This window comes from Meriones unguiculatus, chromosome 15 (assembly GCF_030254825.1).
Source record: "Meriones unguiculatus strain TT.TT164.6M chromosome 15, Bangor_MerUng_6.1, whole genome shotgun sequence".
In the NCBI taxonomy this organism is placed as follows: Eukaryota; Metazoa; Chordata; class Mammalia; order Rodentia; family Muridae; genus Meriones; species Meriones unguiculatus.
In genome coordinates this window covers 67,386,929-67,402,740 of record NC_083362.1, presented here as the reverse complement: position 1 = coordinate 67,402,740, position 15,812 = coordinate 67,386,929, and the positions used below count along the sequence as shown (strand labels likewise).

The window sequence follows — 15,812 nt, the reverse complement described above, 5'->3', positions numbered from 1 at the left end:
ATAAAATACTTGTGAAGATGGCTCGATTAACAAGAGCATTTGCTGTGCTAGTTGGACCTGAGTTCAAATCCCTGGTACTCATATAAAAAACTGTGCATGGCCATGCCATTGATGGCTACAAATCCAGTACTGGTGAGCAGAGACAGGGGATTTTGGAAGCTGGTCAACCAACCTAGTTCTAACAGAGATTCTGGTTCAATGAAAGAAACATCATTTTGAGAGAATAAGAGAGTAAGAAAAGAAAATCCCCATATGTCCTCTGCTTTTTGCATGTGTGTGCACTTGAAAATGAAATATGTACTGTCACACACACACACACACACACACACACACACAAACCATGCATGGATTATGTATAGAATATTCTCAGACTATACACTACAACTTTAACTTGTCAATATCTTAGGTATGTATTCCCCTATGGATGATATGTAATGGCTAGTAAATGCATTCAGAATTCTCAGCACCATTAATCATTACAGAGATACAAGTCAAACCCAAAAGATAAAACTTCAGTATCATTAATATTTTTATTTTGAAAAATTAATAAGAGTTGGCAAGACTGTGGAGTAGTCAGAACTATTGTGTGTTACTGGTAGGACCGAAAAGTTCTAGTCACTTCAGAAAATGCTAGCAGCTCCTCAAAAATGAAATAGAGAATTGATACATGACCCAGCAACTACTCCCATACTTAAAGGCTGAAAATCCGGCCTCAACTGGGTAATTGTACACCTGTGTCCCTCACAACATTGGTGACACAATGAAGAGGTAGAAGCATCCCAAAGGACCATGATGAATGTATAGATAAGAGTGCTGTTTGCGTGGACCGTGAAATAAAAGAAGACTCTGCAGGGTTGATTGTTGAAGACAGTGAGCTGGGAAATGTATCCCAGGCAGGGAAGGGAAAACCTGTGTGCTTGCATTTAGGTGAGTTAGCCAGAGCAACCTGAGAAACCAGAACAGCAATTGGAATGATGCCAAGACAAGATTGGAAGTTACTGTTTAGAGTTTCAGTTAGAAAGGAAGAAAAAGAAGAAGATCAAGAAGAAGGGGAACAAGGACAAGAAAAACAAGAAGAAACATCTCTTGAGATGTTCAGTGGTGATGGTTGCACACTGACCGGTATTTACAGTTAGTAACATCATAAGTTGAATGTTCCATAGACTTTATCTTAATAAACACATCCTTGTACTTGTACTTAATGTGAGTCATAGGATTGACATGAACAAATGGGGAGCAGTAAAGCTGGTTCCTCACTTTAATGTTTGCCGTGCAGCTTTAATAAAAATTAGAAGGCCTTTGAAGGCTCCCAACAGCGATGAAGCAGCTAGCTGCATTTGCGCTCTTTTCCCCATCAGCCTCTAATCTGGAGTAACTACTGTGTAGTTTAGCATGAGTCAGTCTCTCCAGGATCTAGGGCAGAGTTCACACACCCTTGATGGGCATCTTCATATTCACCTACAGAATGGCCCCTGCTTTCATCTAGACACTGTGGGCTCCTCGGTGTAAGAAGGACCATGACTCTTCCATCTAGCTGGAAGGGTTCTTGTTCCTACTCAGAAGGCCTTGGAACACTAAGTATCTGAAGGCCTTCTGCCTTTTTTTTTTCTTTGCCTGTACTGTAGTTGTATGAAAGGAGTACTGAGGGTTTAGGCTTTTGTTCTCCTCCAGTCTCTGACTGAGGACTTGTCAACTAGAAACCACTTCATATGTAGCTGAACTCACAACTCTCTGGGGGCCCATAACTGTGTCATGACTTCACTTCTAGGACTCCACACCTACTACAGCCTTCTCTGTTGTTAGAATAACTTGAATGAAAGGGGAGGGCATGAGGACAGGGGAAGGAAGAAAACAGAGAAGAAATGATGACCGAAGCCAGCCGAACATATTTAACACCACCACAGATTACAAAGTGGCTTTCTTAAAGGCCAGCCACTTGCCAGTCTTTTGAGGCTTTCCATTGATTTCACAAGGAACTAGGTCAGGCCTGCTTTTAACTGGAGAGGCCTCGTGCTGCAGGTTTTATTTTACTGTGAGGAATGGATATTAAAAATTGATGAGGAAAGCAAGTCTCTGCTTAATGAGCATCTGGATAAAGACATAGTGAGGAAACCCATGGAAAAATGAGTAAATGGGCAAGTGTTTCCACAACTGCTTTTGTGTCTGTAGCTTTGCCCTTACAAATATTATTCTGGAAGGCCATTGGTCATAAAAGCCTTCTCTGTGTCAGTTAGTCTGTACGTTGGAATTTGGTGTTAGTTTTATGCCTTTGTGGTGACACAAGCTTTTAAATAAAAATTGAGTGTTTGCTACTTCTTCTGAGAGTTCTTTTTTTCAAATCTAAGCTTAACTTTGGAGGATAGAGACATTTAATGTAATCACATTAAAAGGAAATCAAAATATGTGTTACATTTGAAAAACGTACTAACATTTGGATGTTAATGATTGTCATTCTCCTTGCTGCATGAGGCTTGGACCTCTATGTCATGAACACAGCCTGTTTGCTCTCAGAGTTCCTAAGGGAAGGTGTGTCTATCTGCAGGATGGCTCTTCACTTTTCTCCACCTCTCCGCACTTCCCTCTGCCTCTCCCCACCTTCAGCATCCTGCAAGCCGCATGGTTCCCATGGGAGCAGAAAATGCCTTAGTCGTCTTCAGTCCTTTATGCTCCAGACGTCAGGTACCAGGATTATTCACTTAAGATGTCAGGTCCTTCATGCAGCTCTAACTGAAGAGGAAGGTGCCCAGACAACAGCAACGACCTCTGGCATTTTCACTCCTTTTCATCTCAGTCACTTAAGATGAACTGCATATTATTTCTAGTTATATCTGGAGTCCTGTGTTCCCCCCTTTAATGTGCATAAAATTAATGTCTTATAAGAAACGTCCATGTATTACATTTTTTTTAAGTTGCAACAATCTTTAAGGTAAATTAAAATACAAAAAAACCCACCAAATAACAACCAAACAAAACAGCCAAAAATCTGTGACTGCAGGAGTTTTTCTTACCTTAAAATACTAGCAGTTAGTTGGAAGTTTATATGTTGCCCCAAAACATTGGAATAGTACTCTTTTACACACACACACACACACACACACACACACACACACACACACACACGGACACTTGTACACATATACAATTTGAATCCCCAAACTATCTTATATTACATTAAAGTTGTTTTAAAGCTATTTGAACAATAACTTTTAAATAAATGCATGAAAATAAAATATTCATGCTTTATCTTTTTGATTTTTTGTCTTCAATTTTCTAAATATTAAACAGTAAACGGGCTGTACTCAATGCCACCTGTAGCTGGAGAGATGGTTCAGCAGTTAAGAGCACTGGTAGTTCTTCCAGAGGATCCTAGTTCAATTCCCAGCAGCTCACAACTGTCTGGAACTCCAGTCAGGAGATCTGACACCCTCACAAAGATGCGTGCAGGCAAATCACCAAAAACATAAAATTGAATAAATAAATTATATTTAAAAACCTTTAGATTTGAAAAAAAATCAAGAACTCCAGTATCAACTGGTAATGTAATATATATTATTTATAGTAATATACTGTAAAATATACTCATAAAGACCATGAACATGGACGAGCACAGTATATGACCCTTGAATTAAAAAAAAAATTACCATGTAACTAAGTTCATTCATTCACTGCACATTCATTCACTCAGTCTTCAAGATCAACATACATTTTACAAGTTGTCCCTGGTCTAGGAAAAGTGCTAGCTTTTACACTCACTCAAAGTACACAGTGTGTCCTGATCTCCTAATCATACCTTTACGCATACATCGTTACAATACTGTCATTCTCATGCCAGAATAGCTTCTAATACAGAGAGGAAGAGAGCTTTCATAGAGGAAGAAAGGGCTGAGTACAAAAAGGGTCCTCACAGAGGATGTTTTATGGAATGGGTAGTAAAAGAAAAGCCTTAATGGGAATAATTGACAAGGTCAGTATGTCATGAAAAAAAAATGTATTAATTTGCTGCCTGTTGCACTGTCCCAAACTGGCTATGGTAAGGAAATGGTTTATTGAGCTTCAATGCCTTGCCATAGTTAACCACTGTGGAAAGTCAGGACAGGAATACAAGAAAAGACCATAAAGGAAAGCTACCTACTGGCTCTTTTTCTCTGGCTTTCTTGGCTACTCTTTCTTCTTTCTTTCTTTCTTTCTTTCTTTCTTTCTTTCTTTCTTTCTTTCTCCCACACCACCTGCTCAGGGATGACAGCACCCACAGTGGGATGGACCCTCCTATATCAATTAACAATTAAGAAAATGTCCATATACATGCTCCAAGGCCAGTATGATGGAGGCAATTTCTCAACATTATTGCTTTCTGGGTTAGCATGTCTCTAGTTAGCTTCAAGTTCAGAAAAACTAACCAGCACAAGGGTAACGGGAACCGAGATGGAAAACAGACCAGAGTCAGAGAACGAGTGAGAAGGGGTTTATGCTTTAGGGCCAGTAGAGAGGAACCGAGGTTGAGATAGGGTAGAAGAGGAGAGCTGTAGACACCACATGCAGACCATGCCCTTGAGTGGAGACCCATGGCTAGATGTAGGGTAAGCCTTTTATATCCTTTTGAAACATTAATAGGATCTTCTAATGATCTATATCAAGTCAAAATGAATTCTTCACCATTCAAGTAAGATGGTCAATAAACTAGTAAAGAAACAATGTGAATTTCCTAGGTTTGAAATGTCTCAGGCCATTTTGCCATTTTCAAGCTTTCATCTTCTGACAGCTCTCTCTTGATGTTAATCACTAGTAAGTGGCTAATAACTAATCTGTCAAAACAGTGAAATTAGCATGCCTGTATAAAGGCTAATTTGACATACAGAATGTGTAACTCGAACAAAGCAATGCTTCCCCTCAGCTCTCGTCATTCTCCTGGGGGCCGCTAACAACTAAATCCTTCTAGCCATTTGGAAATTTTACTCGTGTCATCAGAACAAAAAGACATGATAGAAGTATCCATCCACACTACCATGTAAGAGTCCGTGTTAGACCACAAATGGGTGTTATGGTCTGATCTATTCTTGTTTAAAATTATTACTATTATTTATTCTTTCATAATCACATACATATATATATTAATATATATATATTCATCATATACATATATGTATATATTGTGCACATTGATCACACTATCCTCCCTCATCTCTACTCTTCCTGAATCCTTTCTTCTTTCCAACAAGGCCCTTCCTACCATCATGTCGTGTGTGTGTGTGTGTGTGTGTGTGTGTGTCCAATTATATTTAATTAATGTTAAATGAATGGATATGGATGAGAGTTATTTTTAATTGAGCAAGGGCAATCTGAAGTGGCTACCATTGAGGAATATGACTCCTCTTCCCCAACTGACCGTTACCTACCTGGAGTTCTTAAAATCTGTTTGTTCTCCTTTCTTATTCGTTCTTGTTTAGTCATTAATCTTATATGGAGAAAATAGAAAAATGTTGTCTTTCTGAATGCAACTAAAACTGGAGCAAGAGAAAATGTAGGGAGAAGTCTTTCCTATGTTATCAGTTGTCAGAAGCAAAGCTCAGATGTCTCAATTGAAGTAGTCCACCCCATGCACACACTTCAGCTCAAAGTTTTTGTGTACACTTAGCTAGATAGAATGCACATATTCAACATCCATGTCACCAACACTCCTTGCTCTCCTCCCAGGTACTCATTAGGACTTTCAGTCCTTTCCTTTGGGAATAACAATGGCCCAGATTCTCCAGTTGGTTGGCTTTTTTACTAGGAGTGAAGTATTTAATTAACCTAACTCCCATCAGCAAGCTGCAATAATGGGCTTGCTTCAACCACGAATCACCACGCACGGCTGCAAACTCCTTATTAAATCTGGAATTGTTATTCATTTACAAATTTCTGGGGAAAATAATTTTTAAAAAATATGAAAAGCTTTTAAAATATTTTATAAGTGAACTCAGTTTTACGGGAGAACACACACACACTCGAACAGCTAGTGGCTGATCACAATAGTTCCCTAGGTTTCCACACTGCTTCTTTTCAAAAGGATTAAATTACTTACTTACAAGAGGTTTTCATTCTTCTATCTGTGTTCAATAATGCATAATATTAAGCAGATTGGAATTTCTTCTTTAAGGTGTTAATCTCTTACTTTCTTTTATAAATGCACCTTTAGAAACATTCTAGACATCTGAAAGGGATCAATTTTCACAGCTCATTCATTGGTCCAGAAGCTGATGATGATTTGACAGCTACAGAATGGCTCATATTTAAATGCTTCATAGTTATAGTCTTTATACTTTAAAAAAATATTCTAGTTAAATATGCCTGAATAGAATGGTTCTTTAAATCATGCCAGTTAAGAGTGTAAGCAATGGATGCAGTATTCACCATCACTTCTTTTGTTGAATGACTATATTGATTTCAGTGTGACATTTTCTAGGTCATAGAAGCTTACTTTTAAAAAACTTAATGGTTAAACAATTTTATATGATTTCTCCTGTTCAAATTCAATAGCCCTCTTAAGTTATAATTCATATTCACTCAAGTTCAAATAAGAATATATCATGCTTTGACTCTGAGAAATGCACAGCAGACCAAGTATTACAGGAAAGAAGATGATTGTAAGGCATAGCCATAGTCTACATGCGTTTTGTGTTAATAATATATTTGTTAAGTTATGAGACATTATTATACGTTACAAATCATCACAGAAGTACAATGAAATTATGCAAAAGCACTATCAGAGATAAAACTCTAAGTTGATGGATTCTGGGTAGAGACTGCACGGTGAAACTAATACTGTTTTATGGGATTTTAGAGGAAGCCCTTTCAGCAAGTAAAGACTTCAGACAAGAACATTCAGAGATTGGTCAGGGAATTGTAGGTCACCCAGAATTCAAGAGAAGCACAAAACACAGAAACAGAAGAGACCTCAGTTTTACTGCCTAGTATTTTTATTTGATGAGTAGGAGAACTATGCCATGAAAACCCTATCCAAAATCTCAACACTTTTTGGCTGGTGAAGGGATTCTGGCTGGCATAAGCATGGCGAGCATGGTTTTGCCGGCCTTGCCCTTCCTCTACATTCCCTCTGCTTTGCTAAAAACAGTTAGATTATAGTCCTGAAGCTACCTCGCAAAGTCTCTTTTCTTATTTGGCCACTTACTTCTCCTGAGGCTGACTACTAAGATTCAGTTATCAAAGTATTGCGGTCCAGCAATCAAAAGCCCCCTTGGGTGCACCTCATTGTCGTGGCCAATCAAAATATTCTACTGAATATTAGCCCATTCTGACAGAGACCTCACCCTTCTGCTCTTTATAAAAGTTACACCTGTCAGGTCATTTGCTGCTGTTTTTCTTCCAGAGCCAGAGAGCAATCCCTTTAACTTTCATCCCCACTCAATAAAGGATATCTCTGTGAAAACAGGTGTTTGGGTGTGGTTTGTGCCTAATACCAGGTCTGGAGGGGGACACCCAGCTTTACAAGTGTCTCCTTCAATTGGGCCATTTGGAAACTACTTCTTCTGACATCTAGTCTTATTCTAAATCCCTAGATCATTTAGTTAAGTAGAGGCCATGCATCTGGAAACTTCATATTGCACTAGGAACCCTTTTACCTAAATATGAGTTTATTAATTATATCTGTCAAAGCTCTCAAAATCCATGAGAGTAAATGAAACCCAGGTAATAAATTTTCTGTTGCATCTAAAAGAACAGGAGGAAAAGAAATCAGTTGGATATTTCACCTGTGTGACTTAGGCATGACTGAGAGAGCCTTAAAAAAAAATAGACCAGTGTAGTTAATGTCTGAATTGTCAATGTGGCTGCGTTTTGGAGTCTAAAGCAGCAAGGGTTCTTAATGGAGAGAATTGGTGGTTAAATTGCTGACAAGAAATTGCACTTAAGATTCAGCAGCCAGTGACTATAAACACTAGGGATAAACATGTCTGCTTGTATCAATCAAAGACAGCTGCAGCAAACCCCCAGAAAGGTGAGCAATTATTTATGAAATTATGTTTTCTTCAGTGATTCTGAACCGCGATTCTAGGATAAACTGCATGAGGAAAACAGACAATGTCACCAGCCCAATTACCAAGGAGTGGAGAGAATTTTCAAAATCAAGGAATTTTAGTCATTCTTTGGTTAACCTTATCATCCTGAATAGACAGTCTTTTGGGTTTAAAGTAAGACTGATTAAATAGACCAGGCCGACACATTCTAAACTATGCTGTCTGATTTTAATTTTAAAGGCAAGTATCTGACTGGACAGATCCACAGATCTAAAGACAACAAAGGTGCTCTTGAAAGCATTCACTTTCAAGAATGGTCTGTTGGACTTCCTTTTACCCAAGTTAGTTTCTGGACCATTTACTATGAGGCTGTCATTGCCTTTAGCTCTTTCATTGTTGCTGCTGTTGTTATTGTTTGTATGTGTATGACATATGTGTGACATATGCAGAGGCCAGAGGAGGACATTGAATATTCTGCTTTATCACTCTCTTTACTCACCTAATACAGAGTTTCTTACTAAACCAAAATGTAGGCAGATAAAGAAAGAGGCCCCATGGATCCTCCTGTCTCTGCTACTCGAAGCGTTTTTATGATTAAAGGCACCTATTCCCAGGGTTTTACATGGGTGCTAGGGATCTGAATACAAGTTTTTAAGCCTGTGTGGCATCTCTTGTACCTTCTGAGCCATTCCCTAGACATAGCTTAGGTTTTAGATGGTTGTTTTAGTTTCCCTTGGTGGAGTCATGGACCATCAAGCTATTTTATAATGGTGACCATAGTATCAGCAGCCAAGGACAAGAAATGCTAGATTGCTGAGGTCGATGTACCTAGTGACAGGTCAGGACTGAAAACCTCACTGTTGATATCAGGTTAGTTTGTGAGCAGGTCCGTGGGGAAACTTTTAAAAAGTTTTATTTCTTTTTCTTTTGAGTGTGTTTGGTCTGCATGCATGTATGTGTGCCACGTGTAAACCTGGTGCTCATGAAGACCAGAAGAGGGCACTGGATCCTCTGGAAATAGAATTAGGTGTAGTTGTAACATGACTGCTTGAAACTGAGCTTGGGAACTTTAGAAGAGAAACAATGTAACTGAGCCATGTCTCCAGCTTCTCTGAGGAATTTTCTTGTATGTGAATTGATCCAGATGGAAAGGGCTCACCATGGGTGGCACCATCCCTTAGGAGGTGGTCCTGGGGTGTTTAAAAATCCTCGATAAGTGCACTGGAAAGTGAGCCCACCCAAACAGTGTTTCTCCAGTTTATGCTGTACTTCCTTGGCTATAAACTGCATCCCTTGGCTAAAGATGATGCTGGTGAAACATGTTAGCAGGCTTACCTTCAGGTTCCTGCCTTGCTTCCTGCCTTCACATCCTTCAATGATGAATTGCAACCTAAAACTCTAGGTCAAAGGAATTCTTCCCCTCCTTAATTTGCCCTGTGCCAGAGAGTTTTAGTACAACAACAGAAGCCAAACAAGAAAATACAGGATCTCTTTTATATTGTTAAAAGTAATGCTTAAATGTATAAATTTTATTTATACATTTTAATTGATTAAAACCAACAAGATTCTTTTTTTTATTATTATTAAATGCTTTATAGTTACTTGGCAAATAAGCAAAGGGGAAGGAATCATACTTTTATTCCCTAAAATATAAAATAATCCTAGAATATTAATTAAAAAAACTTAATTACATGCACTAAGAAGTGGGAAATAGTAAGATCTGGAGAGGACAGGAACCCCACAAGGAGAGTAACAGAACCAGAAAATTTGAACACAGGGGTTTCCCCAGGGACTCATATTCCAACCAAGGAACATGCATGGAGATAACCCAGAACCCCTGCACAGATATAGTCCATGACAGCGTAGTATCCAAGTGGGTTCCATAGTAATGGGAAGAGGGACTGCCTCTGACATAAGCTGATAGGCCTGTTCTTTGATCACCTCCCCCTGAGGGGAGAGCAGCCTTACCAGGCCACAGAAGATGACAATGCAGCCATTCCTGATGGGATCTGATAGACTAAGATCAGAAGGAAGGAGAGGAGGACCTCCCCTATCAGTGGATTTGGGAGGGGCAAGCAAGAAGAAGGGGAGGAAGGGTGGGGCTGGGAGGGGAGGAGGGAGGATCTTATGGGGGGATACAAAGTGAATAAACTGTAATTAATAAAAAATAAAAAAAGATAAAAAAAAACTTAATTACGCTTGAGTCGTGCATCTTTCACTACTTTGTGTCTGCATTCTGTGCTTATGATAGCAACAGGTGTGTCCCAGTCTTGTCAGGCTGGGCTGAAGGAGAGAAACTGTCCCAGAAGGTTCAGTGACAATCACCAGCTCACTGGTCTTCATTAACAATTTTGTTTCTAGTGCATTACATGATGTTTCTAAGAGCATTCCTGATTTTTTTTTAGCACCAAGTAATAATTGTTCTATTTTACTCTAAATTCAAGGAAAAATAAAATTTTGATTATTCATTCCTACTCCTCATTCCCCCCTCCCATTTACGTAGAACAAAATGCCAGGGCTAATGAAGCTCAGAGCATGACTCTTTCTGAAGGATTGAAACACAGCTGATAAATTATGGAAAGGGACCTTGGCTCCCAAAGGCTGCAAAGGACTAGGCCATTCTCCCATGCACAAGCTTTAATTGCAAAACATGGAAATCCCTTTCCAGGTCTCATAGGGGTGTCTCTGATAGGTAATCCATGGATTGATAATAACAGATGGATATTTTTTCCCTGATATAACTTCATTAGTTAATTGTCTCTTTTACACATAGTTTTTCCAGCTAATTGGCACAGCTGCCAGCTGGAGGCGTTAAGGGTCTCCCAAGGAAGCTGATATGTAGGGAGAAAGTCCAATAGTTTCACCAATTCTAAGTGAAACTCCTGAAAATTTCACAGGAGAATTTTGTATCTTAGAAGTGAATAATTTCTTCACATTATTCTCTTTTATCCTAAAAGCATTACTTGGTGTGGATCTGTGTTTTGGTGCGTAGTGTTTGATTATTCTCTACAACCCCAGTCTGTCTTGTAGACAACAGCAGCATTCCGGAGTGCCAACCAGTGATTTTTACTAGACATTGACAATGTCAAAAATCCCTGCAGGCAAAAACTGTTGGAATTCACAACTGGTCTATAGATAGATTGCTCCTAGAAATGTTGAGGGTATATATGAGTGATTTGAGAAGTTGAGGTTACAGGCACCTATAATTTGTGTTTTCTGTATTTAACATGAACTACAGAACCCCTCTAATTTTTAAATTCAATGCTTGGAATAATTTAAGAGAGTATATATGTGCATATATGTATAGATATAACTCAAGTATGTCTGAGGTATCAAAAACTACTGCTTTTCCATTATGACATAAAAATATGGGGGAGGTATAATTTGATTAACTAATGCATTTATAAATCTTTCCAAGTAAAGGAAGTAAAATCAGAAAAAGTCACTTTTAATTACCCAGTAACTATAGATTATTTGAGGATGCCATGATCATCTTCAGTGTCAAAAGTGTTGGAGAGTTCTTCTCTTCCTCATATAAATAATAGAACCATATAAATAGGTCACCAAATTACATGGTAGGCTCATTTGACATCTGTTGATTAAATAAGTCTAGGTGCCTTAAGCATTTTAAATCAAAACAAACAAAACGAAAACTAGTGTAACTGAATGAACTAGACATGGAGACAGTTGACCCAGCTCATCCTGAGACATTCTGCAGAATTATGGCATCAGGCATGCAGGGCTCATGAAAGAGCTATGGCACCCAGAGACTGAAGTTTCCTGGTCTTTAAAGCTCACTAGTGCCAACCGTTTTCACACTTTAGTGATAAAAGATTTATTTTATTTATATTTGTGTCTGTGTGGTATGTGGTATTGTGGTGTTAATGTGTGTGTATGTTTGTGTTTGTATGTTGTGGTGTGATGGTGGTGGTGTGTGTGTATATGTATGTGTGGTGTGTGTGTGTGGGTGTGTGTGTACATTTGTATGCTCTGTGGTATGATGATAGCAGTTGTGTTGTGTGTGTGTGTGTCTGTGTGTTTTCATGTGTTTATAGTGGTGTGTATATGTGTGTTGTATATATGGGTGCAGATTCCAAAGGTCCTTGAGTAGGAAGTAGAGGCATCTGTGAACCACACAATGTGCAAATTATCTTAGCTGCTGAGATATCTCTCCAGACCCTGCCATGGTGTGTAGTAGGGAAATAATGTGTCTCTTCTAGTTGACAGTGAAGGGAAGCCTGTGATAATATGAAGTGTGTAGACAGAAGTATTCCTTACAACATAAGGGATATAATATAAATCTTATATTAAAGGAAAGAAATCCAAACTTTGTCCAGTTTGCTTTCTTTCCTGAAAGATTTTTCTGGCAGTCAAGTTTGAGCAATCGTACTATAAACGGTTAAGTTTTGACTTTGAATAATTCTCAGTGAGAATGGTTGGGCTTCTCCAAATCAGACCTTTCACCTAAAAGTCTTATGGTGTTCACCATTAAACTTTTTGTGACCATTGTAAGAATTTTAATTTTAGCCTTAAAATACCTGTTTTTTTGGGGGGAGGATGTGTTATAACTGCGCAGGCTGCCATTTTTAATCTTTGTGCTTAGTTCCCACTCAAAAGAGACTATTTCTTTTATCATGCCGAAATTAAAAAAAAAAAAAAGTTTGTGCACTTTGACATTGGAGCTAAAAGGACTCGAAAGCAAGCCCTGTGAGCTTTGCGTGTGCCTAAGGGGCCTTGCTTTGGGTTTGAGGCCAGCACAAGACCAGGTTGTTGCTCAACTTACTTTCTGCAGGCTCTTTGGACCTTCGGCCGCTGGATGACTTCCGAAGCAGGCTCCGCCCTGAGGTAAAAAGGCTGGTGAGCTCCTCCAAAGGACTGGTGGGAGTCCTGGACCTGGAGCCGCTCTGCACAGCACTGTAGGTGTTCACGGCAGCGTTGACCATCTTGGCCCCATCTTGCGACACGGGTCTGGGGGTTGAGTGAGGCACTGAGGGAGAACTCCTTGAGAGGCTGCTGGAATGCACAGCGTCATAGGGGGGAGGCCTCTTGAGGCTCAGGGGTGTCAGGGACCTCCCCATGCTGACGGGGGACGGGGAAGTGGAATGACTTTTTGGATAGCCGTGGGGAGACTGGGTCCTGTACAAAGTGGATGGCGGCGGAGGGGATGAGGAGAGCACGGACGCTGTAGGAGCAGGGCCCAAGGCGCCACTCTGGTCTTTAGCATGGCTGGAGCTATGTGATGGCAGTGAGGATGGACACACTCCAGGTGGCTGCTTCATATAAGACACATTTTCCAACACAGGAAGCTTTGTGACCTCCAGAGGGGTCAGTGGAGACTCATCAGAATTGGGAGAGCAGTGGACGGGGGCTGGTGGGAACACCAGCAGGGGCGGTCTATGAGAAAGCAAGTTGGGGAAGGGCGGGGGTATCTCGCAAAGCCCCTTAGGAGTACATGGTCCTGAAGACTTGACGAAGTCCAGGTCAGGCACCGTGGGCGTAGCACACTGCGAAGAACAACTGTGATGATCAAAGTCACATTTGGAATCATGGCCCAGGTCGTCAAAAATGGGGTATTTCATCTCCTCGTACACAGCCTCGCTCTGGTCATCATCTTCCTTCCTGAAGTCTCTGAGGATGTTCCCCACCATCTCGATGTACACAGGCTCCTCTTCTTCCGGGTCCGCAGCGGGGCTGCACACCTGGGACAGGGATGAATCTCGAGGGAGCGACGTCCTCCTTGGCACATGCTTTTTGATATAAGTTTCATCGAAAGATGTACTAAGTTGAGTGTTGGGATTCCGTTTCGGTTTCGGAGGGGGGATTTTCTTTGAATATTCGTCACTGTGGGGTCTTGGCTTGGCAGACACTGAAAGAAGAAAAAAAAAAAGAGGGGGGTTTTAGGAGAAGTAAAAGAGGTGAATATAATAGGAAAGCTTTCAAATTTGACCCGTGTTTGGGTTTTCTGCAAAACTTTGATGCAAGGAGTAGTCAACTTCGCTTTTAGCTCGAGTCTTAGTCAAACAGAAAGTCTTGGTGGTTGAATTGTACCAACTCTCAATTTCAGACTGTTACCTTCTTAACCAACAATTGATAAGTGCGTTAGACCCGGGGCTGGTTACTTCTTTGCTTTGTGATGAGGAATGGAACACTTACAGGTTAGGGTTCTTGGATAACAATGTATTAAAAAAAAATAACTCAGAAGGATTGAGTGAGACTGAAATTGGGGGTTATGGGAAAAAAGTGATGTATGTTCACACAAATGGTCATCAAAAACAACAGAAACTGAATTTTTTTTTCTAGTGTGACTGTAACAGCTGCTCTCACCTTTCATTTAGGAAGAAAAAGTCTTACTCTGCTGGAGTTAATCTCTGTGCTGATGTAAATAGATAGCTGCTGCGAAGACGGATCCAAGACCTCAAAGAAATTGCTATGGAACATCTTATGAGTCTAGATGAGTCACTCTCTCGCTCGCCTGCTACACTCTAGGTAGTTTTCATCTGCTCTTGTTCAGAAGAGATCTTTGGATATCCCAAATGCTCGCTTGACGTGAATTTATTAGTGATGTTCCGCTCTCACATCTGAATTCCCTGTTTGTTCATAAGCTTCAGTAACTGCTGGAAACTGGAAACTTGTGGCAGATCTTTATAACAATGAACCACCTCCCTCTAGGCTGCAAGTCCTACCCCTGCTCCACATCTTTTAACAGAAAATAAACTTCTGACATAGTGCAGTAAGGCGGATCCAGGTGGAAAATGTCTGCAATTAAAGTCTGGTGTTTGTCATGCAGGGGAGATGCTGGAGTCTTGTTACTGTCTTACTGTCTCATAGTTGATGGGTACTTATACTGGTTGTTCCCTGGTACAATGTGTCAGAACGAGTCGCTTAAGTAGATGGTAGCACAGAGGTAAGCTGACATCAGAGTTTACAGGTACCAAACTTGCAAACAGTTAACAAGACTATTCTGTGGTTTGCAGATTAACAAGGGGGTCAAGTCACAAATCAAGAAATATTGAATTCTCCTTTGCTGTTTTCAAATCACATTGCTTATGATACAAAAGCTTTTCTAACATTCACTAAAATATAGGAATACTTCTAAGTGCTAGTTATGTGGCTGCATCCATCATGTCTTTAACATGAAACTAATCAAATATTCTACATTGACTATGTAGTTCATTTGTCTGGGCATTTCACAATTTAATATATTCTCTTCTATTCGCCATCATGATGACTATACTCAGCACAGTCATCTTTTCAAATAATGTTTTTAGTGCCTCTTGACTTTCTCTTTAAATCTTACTCCCAAAATGTTGTATAATTATATATTAGACTCCGAAAGGCTTTTATACAATGGCTAGTTCCCAAATAATTTATACAGAGAGACTATAATTTATTTTTATAAATTTTAAAACACTAGAGCAGGGCAGATACCAACCCTCTAAGTTATTTTGCTATTTCCCAGCTACGCATGTCACGTTACTTGCTTTAATCATTCCTATCTGGGTTGCTCCTGTTCTACCAGTCTGTCCTTGTAGCCACATGCTCATGGTCCATTCTGCCCCACCATGACTTCCTTCTCTCTGGCTTCCTCTCCTCATGGTACATCATCTTCTTCCTTTTCCTCTCTCACCTCCATCAACATGATCCCTCTCAAACCCAGGAACTTAAGCCCAGGAACTTAAGTCCTGCCTACCTCCCTTCTGCCCATCCTAGGCTACAAGCAACTATATTAACTAATCAGGGATAGTTGGGGAGTGAAGGTACACAGCATCATTTGGGGTATGTGAGAATGTGCTCTTTTGG

At 40.0% G+C, this 15,812-nt stretch overlaps 1 protein-coding gene across 5 annotated transcripts in view; it reads right to left on the bottom strand.

The window, feature by feature from the left end:
- Positions 1-15,812, bottom strand: part of Nyap2 (neuronal tyrosine-phosphorylated phosphoinositide-3-kinase adaptor 2) — a 271,105-nt gene that overhangs the window by 88,443 nt on the left and 166,850 nt on the right. For all 5 annotated transcript variants that reach the window (XM_060368703.1, XM_060368706.1, XM_060368705.1 and 2 more), the window contains one exon: positions 12,796-13,878. In XM_060368703.1, the coding sequence (XP_060224686.1) occupies positions 12,796-13,878 (1,083 nt within the window). The remainder of the gene's footprint in view (positions 1-12,795; positions 13,879-15,812) is intronic.